The sequence below is a fragment of the Dama dama genome, chromosome 18, assembly GCF_033118175.1.
Source record: "Dama dama isolate Ldn47 chromosome 18, ASM3311817v1, whole genome shotgun sequence".
Taxonomy (NCBI): Eukaryota; Metazoa; Chordata; class Mammalia; order Artiodactyla; family Cervidae; genus Dama; species Dama dama.
This window is the reverse complement of record NC_083698.1, coordinates 19,517,896-19,537,619: the sequence shown is the minus strand read 5'-3', so window position 1 is coordinate 19,537,619 and position 19,724 is coordinate 19,517,896. Positions and strand designations below refer to the sequence as shown.

The following is a 19,724-nucleotide window of genomic DNA, read 5'->3' as shown; positions in this document are numbered from 1 at the left end:
AAAGAGAGAGTTGCAAACAATCACCTTTTACCGTATGGCTCATAAAAAGGAAGAGGGTACTTATCACCATAATGAGAAATGCCTGGATTCCTTAGCCCCGGGAAAGAGAAAGGTGTGCCCCTCCTCTTAATTCCTGAATATTCAGGAATCAATAAGGGCCAGAGGGTTCCTGACAGATCCAAAACAGCACACAGGCAGCCTCTTGTTAAATGCTTCCAGACATGTTTATATGTCTTTTTACAGAATATACCATGCCAGGCACGGCTCTAATTCTTTATATGCAACAACCAAGATAATATTCACAACAACTCTCAGAAGTCAGTACTAGGATCAGCCCCATTTTTCAGATGAGAACATTATAACATAGAGAAGATAAGTGACCAGCCTAAGGTCACACGGCCAGGAAGACATGTCACCAAGTGAGTGATATCGAACAGGCACACGGGTTCTAAAAGCTGTGCTTTGGACCAACAGACTCTGCTGTCTTGTATGAATCTACACGTCCAAAGCCTGTTTTCTGATGATGGTAATAAGATCAAACACTTGTTAGCAACACCCCTTTTCCTTAAAATGTTAAGAATTAGAGTTCCAAATGTCAAACAAGAAAATGAATAGGTATAAAGAAAAAAGTGTATTTCTCTTATATAGGTGAATGACAAAAGCCAAAAACTAGTAAATTTTTTTAACCTAAGAAAAAAGCCTAGGAATTATATTTGTAAGTATATATTTGCATATTCATTTTTGTAAAATATATCTTCATTGGAAACAAGCATGATATTTATAGCAATATTAGCAAATAATACTCAAGAAATTCGAGAGGCTCACACTGAAGAAGATGTTATTTGGATGCGATACCAAATAACAGTCAAAAGAGTAAAACAGATTTCCTGACAACAGATTTATAAAATACAGGGATTTCCTGCAAAGTAGATGAACAATTGTGGTGCCTAACAACCTAATATTTATCACAATTCACCATTTAAATCTTTAATCTTTAGGTCGAATCACTTGTAAGCTTCAAGTGTGTTTCACATATGAGCAGTTTCTTCTTCAAAGCGTTTTATTTCAAGTATGCAATGTACCTGGAAAAATATTAATTTCCATGTGTATGTTCAAAAGTAAAGCTTGTATTTACCAAGACATGGTAACCAAATCTTTAGTTCAAATTTTATCAGCAAAGAGTTTGTTCCTTAAATGAAAAATTTACACAAAAACCTAGCATGTCAAATGGAGAAAGCAGAATTTTTGTGATTAAACTGAGATGAGAGGCTCAGCCCAGGATATTTCAGAGACCCACAGAAAATCACTCTTATACACAGATACTTTTACTTCGAATTGCCTTGAATTCAAAGCTTGTGAATGTGACTGTGACATAAAATATTCCTGTTGATTTCAGCTCACTTGCAGGTGTGTGCAGAGCGTTCTGTGATTTTGCTCAATGATCATAATATTTTCATAATGTTTTTCATTCCATCAACATGGTGAGACTTTTTACTCCCCTGGGAAACTGAAGTGTAAAATTTTCCATAGTTTGATCAGAGAAACCACGATTGCTGCCCACCAAAAGTGTCAAATTATTAAATTAACAAATCCAACCATGTGCATATGCATACAGAAATAACCACATGCTGAGACAGGTGCAAAGTAGCTGGTATTTTTAAGAGCCGCTCGATTTATATGGTACATTACAGCATTCCCATGCTTTCCCATCCATTATCATTGGCTTTTAAATCAACCCTGTGTGGAGCAAAGATTGTCATCTGTGGTTTGCAAGTAAACCAAAACTGGGAATGGGAGTAGGGATGTCACTGGAAAGAATCAGCAGGATCAGAATGCCTCCCCTTCCCCCTATTGTTCCGTTCTACCCCATGGTTTCTCGGGACACTTACAATGAATCTTCCAGTTTTGTTGGAGCAGCCGTAAAGCCGAGGGGGATGGTCTTCAGCCTGGGATTCGAGCAGAGGGGAGGTCTGGTAGTCTTTTTTCCCTCCAAGGGAATTCCAAAACTCCTCTGTGGAAAACACACTGAGTTAACCTATGCATTTTCAGGAGCATATGGTCAGTATTGCTTTACAGTAACGAATAATTGCATCTCACCTCAAGTTCATTCTTAAGTTACTTAAATATAGCAGGAGAGGTTACACAAATATAGCAGGTACCATCACCCATAATTGCAACGAGTGAATGGGTTTTTAATGCCCTATAACCATTACAAAGTTCCTATTTATAAAAAAGATAAATTACGTGATAAGCAAGTACACCAAATGTAAGTTCTGGCTCGTGTCCTTGGCCCCATCTGTACACACCTGGTTCCTCGCCTTCCTGAATCGTTGCAGTTTTGCATTTGAGGACACTTGCCACGTACTCTGCTCCTTTCTCCTCCTCCTGTGTGGCGCCTTTTCCTACCCAGATGTAGCCATTATTTTGTCGCAGTTTCAGGACAAAAACATCATTGGAATTCAATGAATTTGCATCAACATCTACCTAGAGTATGAAGAAAAATAACACGATTTAAATTCATGGCTGGTCCCTCAGTAAAGATGCCCAAGAAGCTGTGCTGGTGCCAAACCACCTACAGACTTCTGTCCTGATCCAGGAATTAATTCAAGGGGCACTAGGACACCACATGTTATTGTTGTTCAGTTGCTAAGTTGTGTCCAACTCTTTACGACTTCATGGGCTGCAGCACACCAGCCTTCCCTGTCATTCATTACTGCTGGGAACTTGCTTAAACTCATGTCCACTGAGTTGTGATGCCATCCAACCATCTCACCCTCTGTTGCCCCTTCCTCCTCCTGCCTTCAATCTTTCCCAGCATCAGGGTCTTTTCCAGTGATTTGGCTCTTCACATCAGGTGGCCAAAGAACTGGAGCTTCAGCTTCAGCATCAGTCCTTCCAATGAACACCCAGGACTGATTTCCTTTAGGTTTGACTGGTGTGATCTCCTTGTAGTCCAAGGGACTCTCAAGAGTCTTCTCTAGCATCACAGTTGAAAAGCATCAATTCTTCAGCACTCAACCTTCTTTATAGTCCATCTCTCACATCCATATATGACTACTAGAAAAACCATAGCTTTGACTAGACAGACTTCTGTTGGCAAAGTGATGTTTCTGGCTTTTAATATGTTGTTTAGGTACAAAAAACTTTTCAGAGCCAGGCTTCAACACTACATAAACTGTGAACTTCCAGATGTTCAAACTGGATTTAGAAAAGCCAGAGGAACCAGAGATCAAATTGCCAACATCCACTGGATCATCGAAAAAGCAAGAGTTCCAGAAAACCATCTACTTCTGCTTTATTGACTACGCCAAAGCCTTTGACTGCATGGATCACAGTGGAAAATTCTGTGTGGAAAATTCTGAAACAGACAGGAATACCAGACCACCTGACCTGCCTCTTGAGAAACCTGTATGCAGGTCAGGAAGCAACAGTTAGAACTGGACATGAACAACAGACTGGTTCCAAATAGGAAAAGGAGTATGTCAAGGCTGTATACTGTCACCATGCTAATTTAACTTATATGCAGAGTACATCATGAGAAACACTGGGCTGGAAGAAGCACAAGCTGGAATCAAAATTGCTGGGAGAAATATCAATAACCTCAGATATGCAGATGACACCACCCTCAATGGCAGAAAGAAAGAAGAACTGAAGAGCCTCTTGATGAAAGTCAAAGAGAGTGAAAAAGTTGGCTTAAAGCTCAACATTCAGAAAACTAAGATCATGGCATCCCATCATTTCATGGCAAATAGATAGGGAAACAATGGAAAACAGTGAGAGACTTTATTTTTCTGGGCTCCAAAATCACTGCAGATGGTGACTGCAGCCAAGAAATTAAAAGACGGTTGCTCCTTGGAAGAAAAGCCATGACCATCCTAGACAGCATATTAAAAAGCAGAGACATTATTTTGCCAACAAAGGTCCATCAAGTCAAAGCTATGGTTTTTCCAGTAGTCATGCATGGATGTGAGAGTTGGACTATAAAGAAAGCTGAGCATCAAAGAATTGATGCTTTTGAACTGTGGTGTTGGAGAAGACTCTTGAGAGTCTCTTGGACTGCAAGGAGATCCAACCAGTCCATCCTAAAGGAAATCACCCTGAATATTCATTGGAAAGACTGAGGCTGGAGGTGAAACTCCAATACTTTGGGCACCTCATGCGAAGAACTGACTCATCTGAAAAGACCCTGATGCTGGGAAAGATTGAAGGCGGGAGGAGAAGGGGACGACAGAGGATGAGATGGTTGGATGGCATCACCGACTCAATGGACATGAGTTTGAGTAAGGTTCTGGAGCTGGTGATGGACAGGTAAACCTGGTGGGCTGCAGTCCATGGGGTTGCAAAGAGTCAGACACGACTGAGCGGTTGAAGTGAGCTCACCTAGGTACCACTAGGTAACTGCTAGGGGTTTAGAAACATTAGAACAGGAGCATATATTGCTGGGTCACTGTAAGGCTCACCTGCCTGCATGATCCTCTGAGAATAAAATGAGGCACATTCAAGTGATACATAACAAGGATAATATTCAAAGAGACCGCAAAAAGGATGATGGCCTATAACTAATATTTGGAAAGAGGATGTAATATTCCCAAATGACACACATAAAGCACAGTGTTCAGATTTTCTCTCCCCTACTAAAGAGGTTTGTCAAATAATCAATGGGACATCTCAAAATCATAAAACAGGGAGTGAGATTTAATGTAAGAAAAGACTGTACCAGAGGTTGACGAAAAGCTTCTCCAGGCTCAGATAGAAAAAGAATATTTAGAAGGGGTTAAAAGCATAGCACTGACAAACCCCCTTCCTTTTAACCAAGATGCTGTGGATACCATCTGGGATGAGCCACGTGAGCGCAGTTCTGGTCCGTGTGGCCCAGAGTGAGTGAGAGACGCCTGGTTGAGACCAGACTCCAGGCTGAGGATGAGCCTGAAGGTGGAGCCTCGGGGCAGCAACAAGGCACGTGCAGTCTCAGGCTCGGGAGGGAGCCTGTGGTCCTCGGATGGGCTTGTGTCTAAGCTCGTCATTTCGTGTCTCTGCCTGGTCTGAGGCCCTCTGGACACACATCTGTGTGACCGTGTGTGTGTGACTTTCCACAGGACTCCATGTGACGTGTGCTAGCAGGGAGATGAAGAAGGACGAGAAAGCAAGACTGCGATAGGGCAGCCACAAGGGAGGAGGGGTTCCAGCGTGTGGTGTCCTGAGGCCAAGTGCAAACAGCCCATCGGGAAGCAGCTCCTGATGCCGCTTGGCCAACCGTGTGGAGTGGCCAGAGGAAATCATCAGCGTGTGGAACGCCGGTCTTGCCCAGGTTCATCAGACCCCTGTCCCCAGAGATAGCACTGGAGGAGCAAGGAAGCACTGCTGGAAGTTTTCAAGATGTGTCCCAGGTATTGGTCACACCCAGGGGAATGGTTATCATCCTCTTTCAGTAAGACGTTGGCCCCATGGACCAAGCTCGAAGGGATCCATCAGATGTGATGATGAAAACTGATAGGAATTGTGACTCCCAATTCCTAATCCAAATGTCTCCTTGTTTTGTGTGTGTGTCTGCTTTCAGTCACTCAGGCATGTCCAACTCTTTTTGACCCCATGGACTGTAGCCCACCAGGCTCCTCTGTCCATGGAATTTTCCAGATAAGAATACTGGAAAGGATTCCCACATTCTACTCCAGGGGATCTTCCTGACCCAGGGAATGAACCTGCATCTCTTGCTCTCCTGCACAGAAAGGTGAGCTCTTTACCAAATGCACCACCTGGGGAGCCCAAATGCCTCCTTGCTGGTATAGAGGAAAGAGCGTGGATGATGGAGAGACAGGTGATAAGAGCCCCAGACTATGTGAGGTCAGGGTGGTAGTTCCACAAAAGAACCTTACAAAGCTTTAGCCTCCCAGGAGATGAAAACAGAAAGCCTTATCAATAGTGTTTTGACTGGTGCATTTCAGAGACTAGGAATGCAAAGGTTAGTTTGAGAGGCTGCAAGAAAAGAAAGAATCTGCATCACAAGCAGCTCACGATGCCTCATAAAGAAGTGTCCACTGGGAAGAGACCAGGACTGTTCTGATTCTTCTTGACTCTTGCCTCTGAAATCAGATGAGAGGGCCTGGAGATGAAAACTTCACTTTCAATTTGACAGATTAAAAAATCAGTCATAATTGAACACATGAGAATCTAGGCACAGAATGTCGTGGATGAGTCAACACAGAACAGCATTTAAATTATATGACTAAATGAGATCACTCTGAAGAAGGCCAAGACAGTCCTGGAGAGCTCAAGAGCTTCGAGGACAAGCAGAGGAGGAGAAGTCAGCAACCGGGTGGGAGTGAAAACAACCTTCAGAAGGGTGACCCTCAAGTGTGGAAGAAATCCTGGTAAGTGTGGGGTTTCAGAAGCCTAGTTTAGAAAATAGTGTTTTGAGAAGACAAAAAAGAGCAACTGAGTCAAATGCTAGGAAGAGGTTGAAAACAATGGCATCAGAGAAGAGACTTTAGATGGCAAAAGGTAGGTCATTGGCAAACTCGATGAAACCCATGTGGGTGGTGTGGCCGGAAGGGATGGCTGAGCGGAGTGGCTTTTGACAGAGGAGGCTTAGCATAGCAGGGACAGTGAGGGGGTGAAGATGTCTCAGAATAAGGAGTGCAGAGAAAGGATGTGGTAGCCGGGTGGGTCAGAGTCAAGAGAGTTTTTAAAGAAAGGATGGAAGTGTTTTCAAGGCATGTTTGTGCTGCAGAGTAAGTAATCCAGAAGAGAAGAATAAATCTTCTTCTGATTTGAAGAGAAAGGAGATGACTGCCTGCAAGAATGATGAACTAGAGTTAGGATGAGAGCATCGGACAGAGAAATCCAGGGAAGTCCTCAGAAAAACCCAGGACAGGGGACCCAGGACAGAAGTCAGTGGCGGGGGATGGGGGCAGATGGAATTTGGCCTGAGACAGGAGTCATTTTATTTATGTAATAAATATGTATTCATTTATTTACCAGTGTATTAGTTTATACAAACATTATTATTTTTATTAATGTATGGATAGCAATATATCAATATTAATGTGTACCTTAGTGTTTATATGTAAATTACTACTATGTTTATTAACTGTTAGCTATCAATAAATTAACAACTGAAATTGATTTCGCAAAATAGGCAAGAAGGAGAATTCTATATACAGATGCAGACAAGCTGGTGATATTGGAGGGGAGTAGATAAGGTAATTGGGCTTCCCATGTGACTCCAGTGGTAAAGCTCACCCGCCAATGCAGGAGATGTAAGAGATGTGGGTTCGATCCCTGGGTCAGAGGGCATGGCAACCCACTCCAGTATCCTTGCCTGGAGAATCCCTCGGACAGAGGAGCCTGGTGAGCTACAATCCATAGAGTCACAAAGAGTCGGACACGACTGAATCAACTTAGCACACACGTGTGCAGATAAGGTGGATCTTCTGGGATTATTTTTATATTCTCTGTGAACTCAGAATCCACTATCAGTAGAGAACTGGGATGTTGGAGATGTGGGGTACGGGGGGTGTGATGGGTGCAGAGGGTTCGTGGATTCAGCCGTGAGACTGGAGAATTGCTGGAAGAAATGGGGGCTAAAGGGCAGGAGACATTTGTCACACATTAGATGCTTGAGGTGCTAAAGCTATCACCAAGGACAAGGTCTAGTACAGGACCACAAGTGTGAGATGAAGTGGGGTCAAGATAAGACTGCTAGATGAGAGGAGCCAGCGATGGAGACAGTGAGACAAGAAAGCCATCAAAGAAGAAAGAAGAAGGGAGCAGGACTCTTGGCTCAGCGGACACAGAAAAGGGGATGGAGGAGGGAGACGGATAAGAAGGAATGAAGTCAATGGGGCAAAAGTGAGCAAGGAGGGGAGTCTGCCGTCCCATCCCTGCTCAGTCTGCATCAGGGAAAAACACAACTTCCACTCGAGAGGGCTGTATGGGCCTCTGTGACCTCAGAACACAGAACAAGAAAGGGGGCAGCTCAGAGGAGAGGCTCCAAGGGGAGGGACGCTGTGACCCACCTGCTTTTAAGGGCTCATCTGAACAACTTGGCAGAGCGGTCCAGGTTTGCGGACATACAGAGAGCGCAGGGCAATTAGGAGACTTGGGAGACCTGGCTTTCAATGATGGCTGAGGGGATGGGGTGAGGAACTGTGAAGAATCCTCCTTGAAGTCAAAGTACTCAGCCATCCAAAACCCTGGGCCCACTGGCCTTGCCCCACACCTGGCGGGCTTGGGGCCTGACACCGCGATCTGGGGCTTTACTTCTTTCATAGCTGCTACTCAGAGTAGCTCGTTCGGCCAGCTGAACTATGCCTCTGGTCCAGGGTGGCAAAGCTTGCTTTCCATGTTCCCTTACATTCGTGCAAATAAGGGCCTTCTCTCTTAACTTCCCCAGTGTGGTCACCGGACCATCACCTATGATACATCCTCCCCCAGGCATTTCAAGACAGAGCTTAAGCTGTCTCATGCCTTCAACAACTTGATTTGTTACATTCTTCTTCTTCTGTATATAATTCAATTTATTTTTAACTGAAGGATAATTGCTTCACAGTATTGTGTTGGTTTCTGCCAAACATCAACATGAATCAGTCATAGGTATACCTTGTCCCCTCTCCATTAGTCTTAAATCCATTTGTTTTGTTACAATGTGGCCGAAAAATAGGAGAGGCCTGGTATCTGATTAACTTTTTAACTTTTTACTTGATTCTCCTGCTTTTAGTATTTTTAATGGTGAACACTGGATAAATTATAGCAATGAAAGGGGTTTACTTGCCACTTTTTTTTAAAGACTAATATTGGCTGATGGCTCGGGTCCACTGGGAAGTCCATGAGCAGGGCAGGTTTTATTGACTGCGTGACATTACCTCCACAATTCTGGTGATCGAAGCCAGGTTTCTTCGGACTTGAAAGAGGCGTGTAGGGGGGGCTGGCGCCTGACCTTCTTTCTTTGATGTTCCGTTCTTGTAAATAATGAGCGGTTTGTCTTTGAACAAACTCAGCAGGTGAGCAGGTTCTTTGCCTTGGGAGACTCGAATCTGGGGGCAGAGGGGATAAAGAAATGTAATAAAGAGGGCAATGAAAGAAGGCTGTATTTCCAAAGACGTCCTTACTTTTCTTTTCGAAAACAAAATTAAAAGTAAATAAAAAGTCAAATGCAGGAGGAATGATGATTAACAGAAAATATAGGTTAATAATAACCAAGCACAGCTTCCTTGCTGACTTAGGAACCATTCGTTATTCCAGATACAGCACACTGGGGCGGGGGGAGGTGGGTACAATACCACATTGCACTGCTTTCTGCTTCCACACTGTACCACTTGCATCTTAGCACAAAGATGTAAAAAAAAAAGAGTAATTTGTATAAAAGATGACAAAGATAGCACTTCGTTGTTTTTCACTTTTGGAGATGTAGATGAACACGTGTGAACATGTTAGTCACTCAGTCGTGTCTGACTCTTTGTGACCCCATGGTCTATAGCCTGCCGGGCTCCTCTATCCATGGGATTCTTCAGCAAGAACAGTGGAGTGGGTTGCCATTCCCTTCTCCAAGGGAACTTCCCAACCCAGGGATCTAACCCAGGTCTCCTGCATTGCAGGTATATTCTTTACCATCTGGGCCACCACCATAATCTAGGAGTGAACAAAGATTTCAATCCAAACATCAAATGCTGGCAAAATAAACAGAATAGACTTTTACTTTTTAACTTACCTGTAGAAATGGTTAATAGTAGATTTACTTAATATAATCATTTGTCAGGATAAGGAAATTGAAGAAAATAAATGGTAAATGACTTAATTTCATCTATTAGTTTAACAGTCAGATACTGGATTAGACATGAATTGCCTATATTTTGCATAAACTATTGATGCATTTATTTACATAAAGAGTTCAAATTTTGTGTCAGTCTCCTATTTTTTTCAATTACCTTGCCTTTTGCAAAAATTGAACCATCTCCCCTACCTTGGTCTGTTTGTTTTTTTTTTTCCAGAAACCAAGTGAATGAGAATGCTGAAGTACACACCATCGTGGGGAGGCCTACGGAGCAGTGAAAGTAACTCCACAGATAACCTGCAGTTAGCAGACATTTATTTAAATAAGCAAGTAGCCAATTATGAAACTGTGTTTTGAGTCACAACCCCAAAGCTTGGGGCAAGGTTAGCTAAGAGTACCTAAAACTCCTGTTGGCTTAGCATTTCCCATACCACTGAGAAAACCTCAATTACCGGATGGAGAGAAAGAGGGCTACTGATTAAAACCCATTCTCCACTGTGAATGAAAACTGGAAAGAAAAAGCGAAATTCCCTGGCAGTTCATGCTTAGGACTGCACTTCCACTGCAGGGAGTTCAGGTTCGATCCCTGATCGGGGAAGTAAGATCCCGCAAGCAACACAGCAAGGACAAAGAGAAAGAGAGAAAGGTAAATTGAAAACTTTTCAGTACTGTTAATAACTGTATGAAGGAATGTTTAAAATAGTGATTTTATTTATTGTAAACCTCTGCCATCTAGTGGTAAACTGAGGCATTACGATTTCATTGTTAATTCAGGATTCAAATGGTTGACAAATTCATTCATTGGGTGTATTAAATATTAGTAATTAACTGTGAAATTTAGAATTTATAAGGCACAATGCATATCTTCAAAATTTTGTGTCACTTGGTAAGAACAGTTGAAAGATTGATTAAATGACATTGATGATGTCAGTTCTTAGACATATTTCATTCAGGAAATGAATGTAATAAATAGTTCACGGGGAAGGTCACAGAGAGTTAAGTATATTTAAAGAATTTAATAATCTTATTAACTTGTTAATTGACAATTAACAATGTTAGTTTATTTTAAAAAATTAATATGCATCTTTAAATTTAAGTCTAACTTGCTTTGTTTAGGAACTAAAAACCAAGATGGAAAGAAAACCAGCTAGAAGACCAGATTGGACCTCTACATCTTACATATTATGCACTAAAGTATCGGACTTGCTTTTCTAATTAATTATTACCTTTGAATCAGGTAATAATTTAGATAGAGATTTGATTTATAAAGATCTGAAATGTATAAAGATTTGAAAACTGGAAAGTGATCAGCTGGAAGTGATAACTCAGATAGAACGGTTTTAATACCTAGTAACAAGTGGCTGCCATTGATCTCAAATGATTCTAAAGGAAAGATTCTTTGGGGCTCTAAATCTGTTAATAGCCAATTTTTGTTTCTATTTTTAAAAATTTGTCCCCTCTTTTCCAGAATCTGAGAGAACAAGTACGGCATGAGACTAGGAATATTTAAATTCTGAAATGAAAAAAAGGAAATATTTAGAAAGTGTCAAATCTGCATCTCGACGTGGGAGAAGGGTTTTAACAAGACATTGGGCTTGCAAAACTTGTATGAGTTTAGGGGGTAACAATATCCCAACCTGCACAGCCTGTCCCCCAAGGGATCTATCCAACTGAACAGTCAGGAATGCAGAGGTTGTCAGCTCATCCCGCGTGGCATTTGCTCCTTGCCTGGAGGAACCAAAGTAAAACAAATTAGCTTGTATTTAAGTTTTAAGATCTTCTAAGGTAGGCATTTCAAACAGAAACTTGAGTTATTATGAAAGATCAAGAAGAAACCTTGCTGTTTTGACATTAAAAAGCCATAAATGCTATTGTTTTTTAAAGTACTAACACTGAGCCATGATCTAGCCTATGTATTGTTTAGAACAACATATCACAGATATTTTTAATCTCCATTTCAAGGGTCCATTTTTAGTTCCATAATAACTTAGCTAAGTAGTCTATTCTGTCTGATTTCAACTTGGAGCTGCCTATTTTGGGAAACAATCTCAACAGTGAAAATAATCCATTTGAGTAGTATATGAGCTACATCTATTGGGCTGGATACTAGAGGCCCTTTTTTTTCCATGACTATTTGGTGAGCATAGTAACAAATGTGTGGACCCAGCAATGGAGGGGCTTTCCAATTGGCTCAGTGGGTAAAGAATCTGTCTGCAATGCAGGAGACACGGGAGACGCAGGTTCAATCTGTGGGTCAGGAAGATCCCCTGGAGGAGGGCATGGCAACCCACTCCAATACTCTTGCCTGGAGAATCCCATCAACAGAGGAGCCTGGCGGGCAGTCTATAGTGTTGCAAAGAGTTGGACACGATTGAATCAAGTGAGCACACACACCCACACACAGGCAATGGAGAGGCCCCCATTTTGTCATTCTGGTCATTCTTTAAAGGAATTATGAATAAAATGGTAAGAGAAGCTAAAGTATCAGTGACCAGAGAGGAGTCAATAAATCAGTTCATCGAGTTCATTGGTAACTTCTCTTTCTAGGATAACTTGTGGCTCTAACTCTAAACACTGGCTTCACCTACACAACAGCCTCTGGGAGATCTGCTTGTTCGATGACTGTGGGAGGGAAAAGCCAGTGAAAAGCACTGAGCATTGTTTGTACCCAATCCTCCTGTCTCTACATGACCGCAGGCTAGCAGGAAGAACACCAAAGATGGAAACGGATTCTGACAATTAATTCTATTCTTTCTTCTGAAGGTTTGAGAGTGACCTACCTATTCCATACCCAGAACCAGACAAACAATAGGCTCCCAACCTGGACAACACACACACACACACACACACACACACACACACACAGACATACACACACACACACCACACATACACACACACACACACCACACATGCACACACATACCCCCCAGCACTGAATGTAGGAAGCATGTCTCATTTATCTCAGAATATTTCATTGAACCAACAGAGTCAAATGGTTGATATGAAAATGTTGTACAATGGGGTGAAAAAAAAAAGGACATGCTCATGTCAGACATATGTTTAAAAAAATAGAAAATGCTTTCCATAATAAGGGCACACATGAAGATACAGTCTTTTAATGCAAATAGCTGAAATGTTCCATGAGCCTGTCACACTAGCAAACACTTCTGGGAGCCGCTGGAAGCACCAGGTGGGGAGGAGCACAGCTGAGGAAGCAGCAGGCTCTGTCATCACCTGTCCTTTATTCCCTAGCTCGGCAATTTCTTGGATATTTCTTCATTTTCTATTTTTTCTTCAGGAAAACACCAGCTAACAGACAACATCACTAAACTTTTGTCATCATTTTGTTTTGTTTTTTTTCTTTCCTGGAGTATTTCAATCAGCAATAGTGAAAACCCTCAGCAAACTTTTGCCTTCTGACACTCTTAATAAATATTTCACTGTTTATCTCAAACCCCTCTTTCTCTTCCTGTCAAAGTGACCACGCTTTCACCCACACAGATTCAAACTAATTTGCTTTATGGATCTGTGACCCAGGCAGTCAAGGACTGCACTGTAATCAAGACCATAAGAAAATTGCTCTTTGCCTCTAACTTTGAAATCCTGTGCTTAGAGGGAGAAAAGAAGCTATCTACTTTGATATGATTTCTTCTTTATAAATCGGTGGTACTTGTTACTCATTAAAAATAAATGCTGCATGAAAATGGAATTTACTGCTTCAAGAGACTCATTATCACCACTGATCAAAGTTTGTTTAATTTCAATTACTTGACAGTTCAGAGAAAAGATCACTGCTGAAGTTAGTTTTCTCTTGTCATTTTAGAGTATCAGTAGCTTCAGAAATAAAAAGACAAATTTGTGTATTCAGCAGTGATTTCATTCAAGTTTGTCACCTTTAACTCTGCCTCTTGGACTTAATCTATTCATATCCCATGACTGAAATGACCACATAAACTGAAAAGTTGTTTAGTTTGAAGCTAGTCTTCAGGAGGCATTTTCTAAATGCCTTCTCACTATGTTTATGGAAGGTTTCAAAGTTCTGCAAACTATACATCAACAAAACTGACAAATTTAACATCTGTGCTATTAAACGACCCCATGGACTGTAGCCCGCCAGGCTCCTCTTGTCCATGAGATTTCCCAGGCAAGAATACTGGAGTGGGTTGCCATGCCCTCCTCCAGGGGATCTTCCCGACCCAGGGATCAAACCCAGGTCTCTGGCAATGCAGGCAGATTCTTTACTGTCTGAGTCACTAGGGAAGCCCAACTAATCACTTGGCTGCTTCTCATTCACTGGTTTTATCTTTTGCTTCCTAACTTTGCTCGTGCCATACACCATTACTGATAGATTAGAGCTAGGAACACCTTCCTATCTGCTCCCATCTCTGCTCCCACTTAGATGTCCCTTTTAGGAGTCCTTCACCAATGACCTAGCAGTGAGCTTGAGTGTCTCTTCCTAATTCTACACAGATCATTCAGCTTGATTTTATCTTAAACCTTCATACTTCATTGAAATGGCTGATAACCATCCTTCTCTCTTTAAGTATAATTCTTGGGGAATGTTTTTTTCACCATTGTATCTTTAGTATCTAGCTCAGTGCTTGGCATACAGAAAGTGCTCAATGGACACTTTCAAATGATTTAAAGAACAGCTTTTACATTCAAAATTTATAACCTGTTTTAATCTGTTTTATCTATATCCACATAGTTATTTATGTGGATTGCAAATTGCTCATTCCTCAAAACATTCTCTTGAATTACTTATTTAATCTTTCCTGTTTGATCTAAGTGCCACAATTATTAACTATATTTTTTACATACCAAAAAGAATTTAGAGGAAGACCAAGAAACAGAATGTAAAAGAAAAGCTTACTCAGAATGTAAGTAATGTAAATTCATTATGTACTTACAATGAATTTATCCCTACAGATGCCATGCTTTGCACAGATACTTTTCTGAATTAAAACTTTAGAAAAGGAAATTGCTTCTACCAGGGGATAGCTGCAGACAGGCCTTAAAGATAGCTGCAGGTCAGGGTGTGAAATGTCGCTTCACCCGTTACAAGAGTTGTGACTTTGCATTAAATTATTTACTCTATCTGATTCCCCCCTCCTTTTATATCTTTTGAAAATTACCTGATTGTGAGGAAGAGAGATAATACATGGAAACATTTAGCATTTTGCTAGCACAAACATACTGCTCAAAAAAACTGGTTGCTATGAAGATGGCATCTTAAACACAGAGCTAAAGAGCTAAATATATTCATCTTTGACAGGATATGATGCGACTGTGGGGTCAGAAATGTCTCTGAACACAGTGGTTCTCATTAATGCCATGGTGTACATAAGAAACTCAGGAGTCCCACCAACTGGAGGTCTGATTTATTTGGTATAAAAAGGGCACCAGGTATTCAGCTTTGGGAAAAATTATCCCGGTTAGTATGTGCAGCTAGTGTTCGGAACTATTGCCTAAGGCAGTGCCTGTCAATCATTAAAGTGATTCTGAATCATCCTGAGAACTTGTTAAAACACAGGTTCCGCTTTAGTAGGTCAAAGGTGGGGCCTGATATTCTCTATTTCTAACCAGCTCCCCTGTGACGCTGACAAACCTGGTTTCCAGACCACCCTCGGGGTACCAAGAACCCATGGGGTGGGGACAATCATCTCATCTCCTGATCTTGGTTAAGCTCAAGGCACTGGCCAGTATAAGGGGGAAGTGGTCACACTGTGAGGACAGATGACTCTGTCATCCGGTGGGACACTCACCATAGAGAAAAGTCAGCTTATCAGCAGACACCTGAGTCCCTGTCTATTCAGTATCCTCACTGAAGACAGCTACCACCACGTAGGCAAAGGCAGGATCCTGCGTCATCCTCACAACTTCAACCTACACCTCTCAGCTTTAATATCTTTTTGGAAAATTCTTTTCTTTTCCTCAGTCTTCTCAGCAATATTCCACTTTATCTGATCTCACTTCATAAATAGCCTGAAAATCCAGCATCACGTGATTTGTTGCAGAATCCCGTCCCTTTGGACTAGTCCAGCATGCTCTGTGTACTTCACTTACTCGGTTGGACGTTCCCATTGGCACTGACTCTAAGTCAACTTGAAGGCGAACGTGTTAGTTACTCAGTCATGTCCTGAGGCTTTGCGACCCTATGGACCATAGCCCATCAGGCGCCTCTGTCCATGGATTCCCCAGGCAAGAATACTGGAGTGAGTTGCCATTTTCTTCTCCAGGGGGCCTTCCTGACCTGAAGATCAAACCCAGGTCTCCTGCATTGCAGGCAGATTCTATACCATCCGAGCCACCAGGGAAATACACTTAACCTTCAATTAACTCAAATCATTATGCAAAAAAAGGATAAGAAATGGAAGCAATAGTATTTTTTATTTAGTACTGCTATGAATTTCATGAGGACAAAGAATAAGGATGAATCAGTTTGAGATCTCCAGAGTCTGAAATAGAACCATAAATTATATACATGCCTTAGAGTATCTGATTCATTGAAATGTTGCAACTCCAATCAGGATGAGCCTCTGTGAATTTTAACTTATTGTTAAAATGTACCTGATGCTGGCCAGCTGGAGTGTTGTTAGCTTTCAAAGGAGAAAGGTTATTCAACTACATCTCCACTAAATGAACACTCCCCTTCAGCTATCAAAACCTTTCTCCTAAATTAGTAAGGATGACTATTATCTAAACTGCTTATGGACAGCAGCTACAAAAACATAGCCAAAATCACACTAGAAGAAAATACGACATTCTTGTTATACAAAGCTCACTAGGAGCTTTATAGGATAATTTTTTATCCCACATTGCATGGAATTTAATGAAATTTAACTCTGGAGCAAAAGGTGGCCTCTACAAAACTTGAGATTTTATGAAAGAGGGAAACTTACCAGGTGTAGATAATCTGTCCTCTGGGATAAGTGTAAAGTATAATGTAGCAGTCACCACCATAGAATTCACCATAGGAGTTTCGGTCAATTTCAACCCTACCGTTGTTTTCTACACGCCAAATCTAAAAGGAATAAATATGTGTCTCAAAATAAAAATCTTCTTTATCTAATAATACTTCTCTAAGGTTTAAAAAAACATTTTGGTTTAGATCTGTCATTAAAAACCTTTTACTTTTCTAACTAGTTACAAATCAAGCAACAGGAAGACATTTTTGTCAATTTGGTTATTGACTTCTTACACGCTTATAGTTCTTTTATATTTTTTTCTTTTACACCCTTTGTGGTATTTATCTCAGTTGTGAGCCTGTTGGTTAATAAATAACTATTGTTTGATTGATCAGTGAAAATAACATGACACTCGAGTGAAACAACAAACCGAAATAGTCATCTCAGAAATACATCTCTTAACTTATGTAAATTTTTCATCAGTTGGGAGGCAATTTTTTAAAACTTCTTCCCTGTGCTTTAAGGCATGAGACTGTTTTTTTTCCCAGGTAAGAGTGGCAGATTGTGACCAAACAATAAAAATGCCAACTTGCATGACTTCTATTTTCAAAATGTGCCATAAGACTGACTAAGATAGAAGCAGGCAGAACTAGCTACTTTCTATTTCCTCCTCCTCATCACAAGCTAAAGATACTTTTAACTAAAGGTTAAAAGTTGGAGAGAGAGCTGTAAATGAAATGGGAAAGTAACACATGAGTGAGAGATCGCAGACACTGCCTGCATCCCGGGGAGGCTCAGGATAGATCCTCTGTTTTGAAATTGAAGATGAGCAAGTAGAGTGGAGCAGAGCAGTGCTTTCAGAGAGCAGCCTTCCTGCTCCATCCCAGAGGAACAACGGCAGCATGGCTTGGCTAAACCCAAAATCCTAGAGAAAATCCTGGATGTCAGCTTCCCAGGGTGGCGTGGGAGGACATCTCAGAACACTACGCTCCGATATGGAGACTGCAGCCAGGACACATTTGGAGCTGGGCACCCATGTCCACCACGGGGCTCTCTGGCTGTGCTGAGCTCCAGAAAAGGATGTCTGAGCAGGACACAGACTCGGGCCCCAAAGCTGATAACCCTCTGACAGCGGCCACAGGAGGCACTTCTCTCTTTGCAGTTCCCATAAGCCCTGCCCAGCTTAGACTCACACTTGAAGCCTTTGAAAAGGGGAAAAACACCTTCTTAAATCTCTTACTATAGACTTTGGTCTGAGCAGTGTGTGATAAGCTCTGGGAATGAAGAGATAGATTATTCAATTTCTTCCCTCAAGGAACAACAAGAGGTCTGGGAGGAGAAATCTCTAAGTAAGTGAACAATCCTGTGGTACTTCTGCAATGAATCTGTGAAGAACATGACTTCTGGCTTGAGAACAGAGAGAGACATTTCAGTGCAGAGAGAAGTCTCTTCAGAAGAGATGAAGCTTGTGACTTAACTGAGTTACAGAGGAGGAGTGGGAATGTCACCCAGATGGCGGAGGGGAGGAGCCCTCGAGGCTGTGGAAGGCCTGGGAGGCCCAGCTAAGGACGGATGTTCTCAGGAAGACTGTGGAGAGCCACCAGCGTTCTCTAGGACAGAAGCGATCTTACACGGTTCCCCTTAAGTTAGATGACTCAACGGTAGACCAAACATGAAGAGATTTTAGTTAGGCAGAATTCTTAGGTGGGTTTCAACAGTTTTTGTCAGAAAATGGCAATAATCAACAAATTCATTTTGAATACTCCAGAAACATCTGTGAGGTTGGCACGTAACACAGAATTTGCCTTTCTGAACACCCCAAAGGTGCAAGGGAAGGACAGACTTAAGTCCGTGGAGCTTTCGGAGCAATGTACCCACACTGGCCAAGTCTATCCGAAAGCAGAAGCAGGCTTGGACCAGGAAACGAGATGGAGGCAGCTGGGTTCCTTGGAGGCCTCTAAGGTGATTAGGTGATCTCACACAAATTACCTGGCTTCTTAGAATCTCAGCAAACACACTATACACTAGGACTGAAGGTCAGACAATGTCGTCTTCCAACTTTCAACTACCTGGTTTAATATACAGTCTTGGATAATCTTTATTAATCATTAAAATGCACATTTTTACAATGTGTAGCTTCCTGAAGTTATATTTCCACATAAACTGGCATAAATGGGCTTGACAAACAAATAAAGAGAAATATGTAAGTACCTCCACTTTGCCAGAACCATCATCCACCATATGATGCTGGGCTGCCATCTGTGGAGAACTGTGCAATTTTGAGGCATCAAATGGAATTTGTTTTATTTGAGCCACTTTTTCTGTGACATACACTTTCCCGAAGCCATCACTCTGATCTCTATCTCTCCAGTCCTTAAAGAACTGTTTGAAGATTGGTGTTTCACCTCCTTCTGGAAGAACTTGAATCTGAAATGTAAAAAATTATTACTATTATTAGTTCAGTGGGTAAAGCATCAGACTTTTAATCCAAGGGTCCAGGGCTCATGTCTCTGTTCAGCTGCTCTGGTTTGGGCTTCCCTTGTGGCGCAGTGGTAAAGAATCTGCCAATGCAGGAGACATGGGTTTGATCTCTGGGTCAGGAAGATCCCCTGGAAAAGGAAATGGCAACCACTCCAGTATCCTTGCCTGGGAAATTCCATGTAAAGAAGAGCCTGGCAGGATATAGTCTGTGGCATCGCAAGTAGTTGAACATGACTAGTGACTAAACAATAATAATTATAAACAGAAAAATAAGAGGCCAAAGAAAAACATTAATCTAGTTGTGGAGAAAAAACTAAGGAAATGCAAGGAGGATCCTTTTTTTTAAAGATGACAAATGCAAACTTAGAAACTGGAATCCTTATATGAATGCAAAAGGAAAAGTATCATATATGAAGCTAAAACAATTCAACCCTGCTTTTTTTCTTATAGCTAAAGTAATTGCCAATGAATGTGGATGTTTGAGAGAAGAATCAAGTCATTTCATATGTTACCATTACAGTCAAATAAGTTTGACTGTTTTTCTATATTATGTTCATAGGAGG

At 41.5% G+C, this 19,724-nt stretch overlaps 1 protein-coding gene across 1 annotated transcript in view; it reads right to left on the bottom strand.

The window, feature by feature from the left end:
• Nucleotides 1-19,724, bottom strand: part of SCIN (scinderin) — an 81,291-nt gene that overhangs the window by 5,393 nt on the left and 56,174 nt on the right. Inside the window, exons 8-13 of the mRNA XM_061164991.1 lie at nucleotides 18,892-19,107; nucleotides 16,675-16,796; nucleotides 11,407-11,497; nucleotides 8,862-9,032; nucleotides 2,307-2,484; nucleotides 1,890-2,011 (exon numbers count right to left, since the gene is read on the bottom strand). Coding sequence (XP_061020974.1) covers nucleotides 1,890-2,011; nucleotides 2,307-2,484; nucleotides 8,862-9,032; nucleotides 11,407-11,497; nucleotides 16,675-16,796; nucleotides 18,892-19,107 — 900 coding nt within the window. The remainder of the gene's footprint in view (nucleotides 1-1,889; nucleotides 2,012-2,306; nucleotides 2,485-8,861; nucleotides 9,033-11,406; nucleotides 11,498-16,674; nucleotides 16,797-18,891; nucleotides 19,108-19,724) is intronic.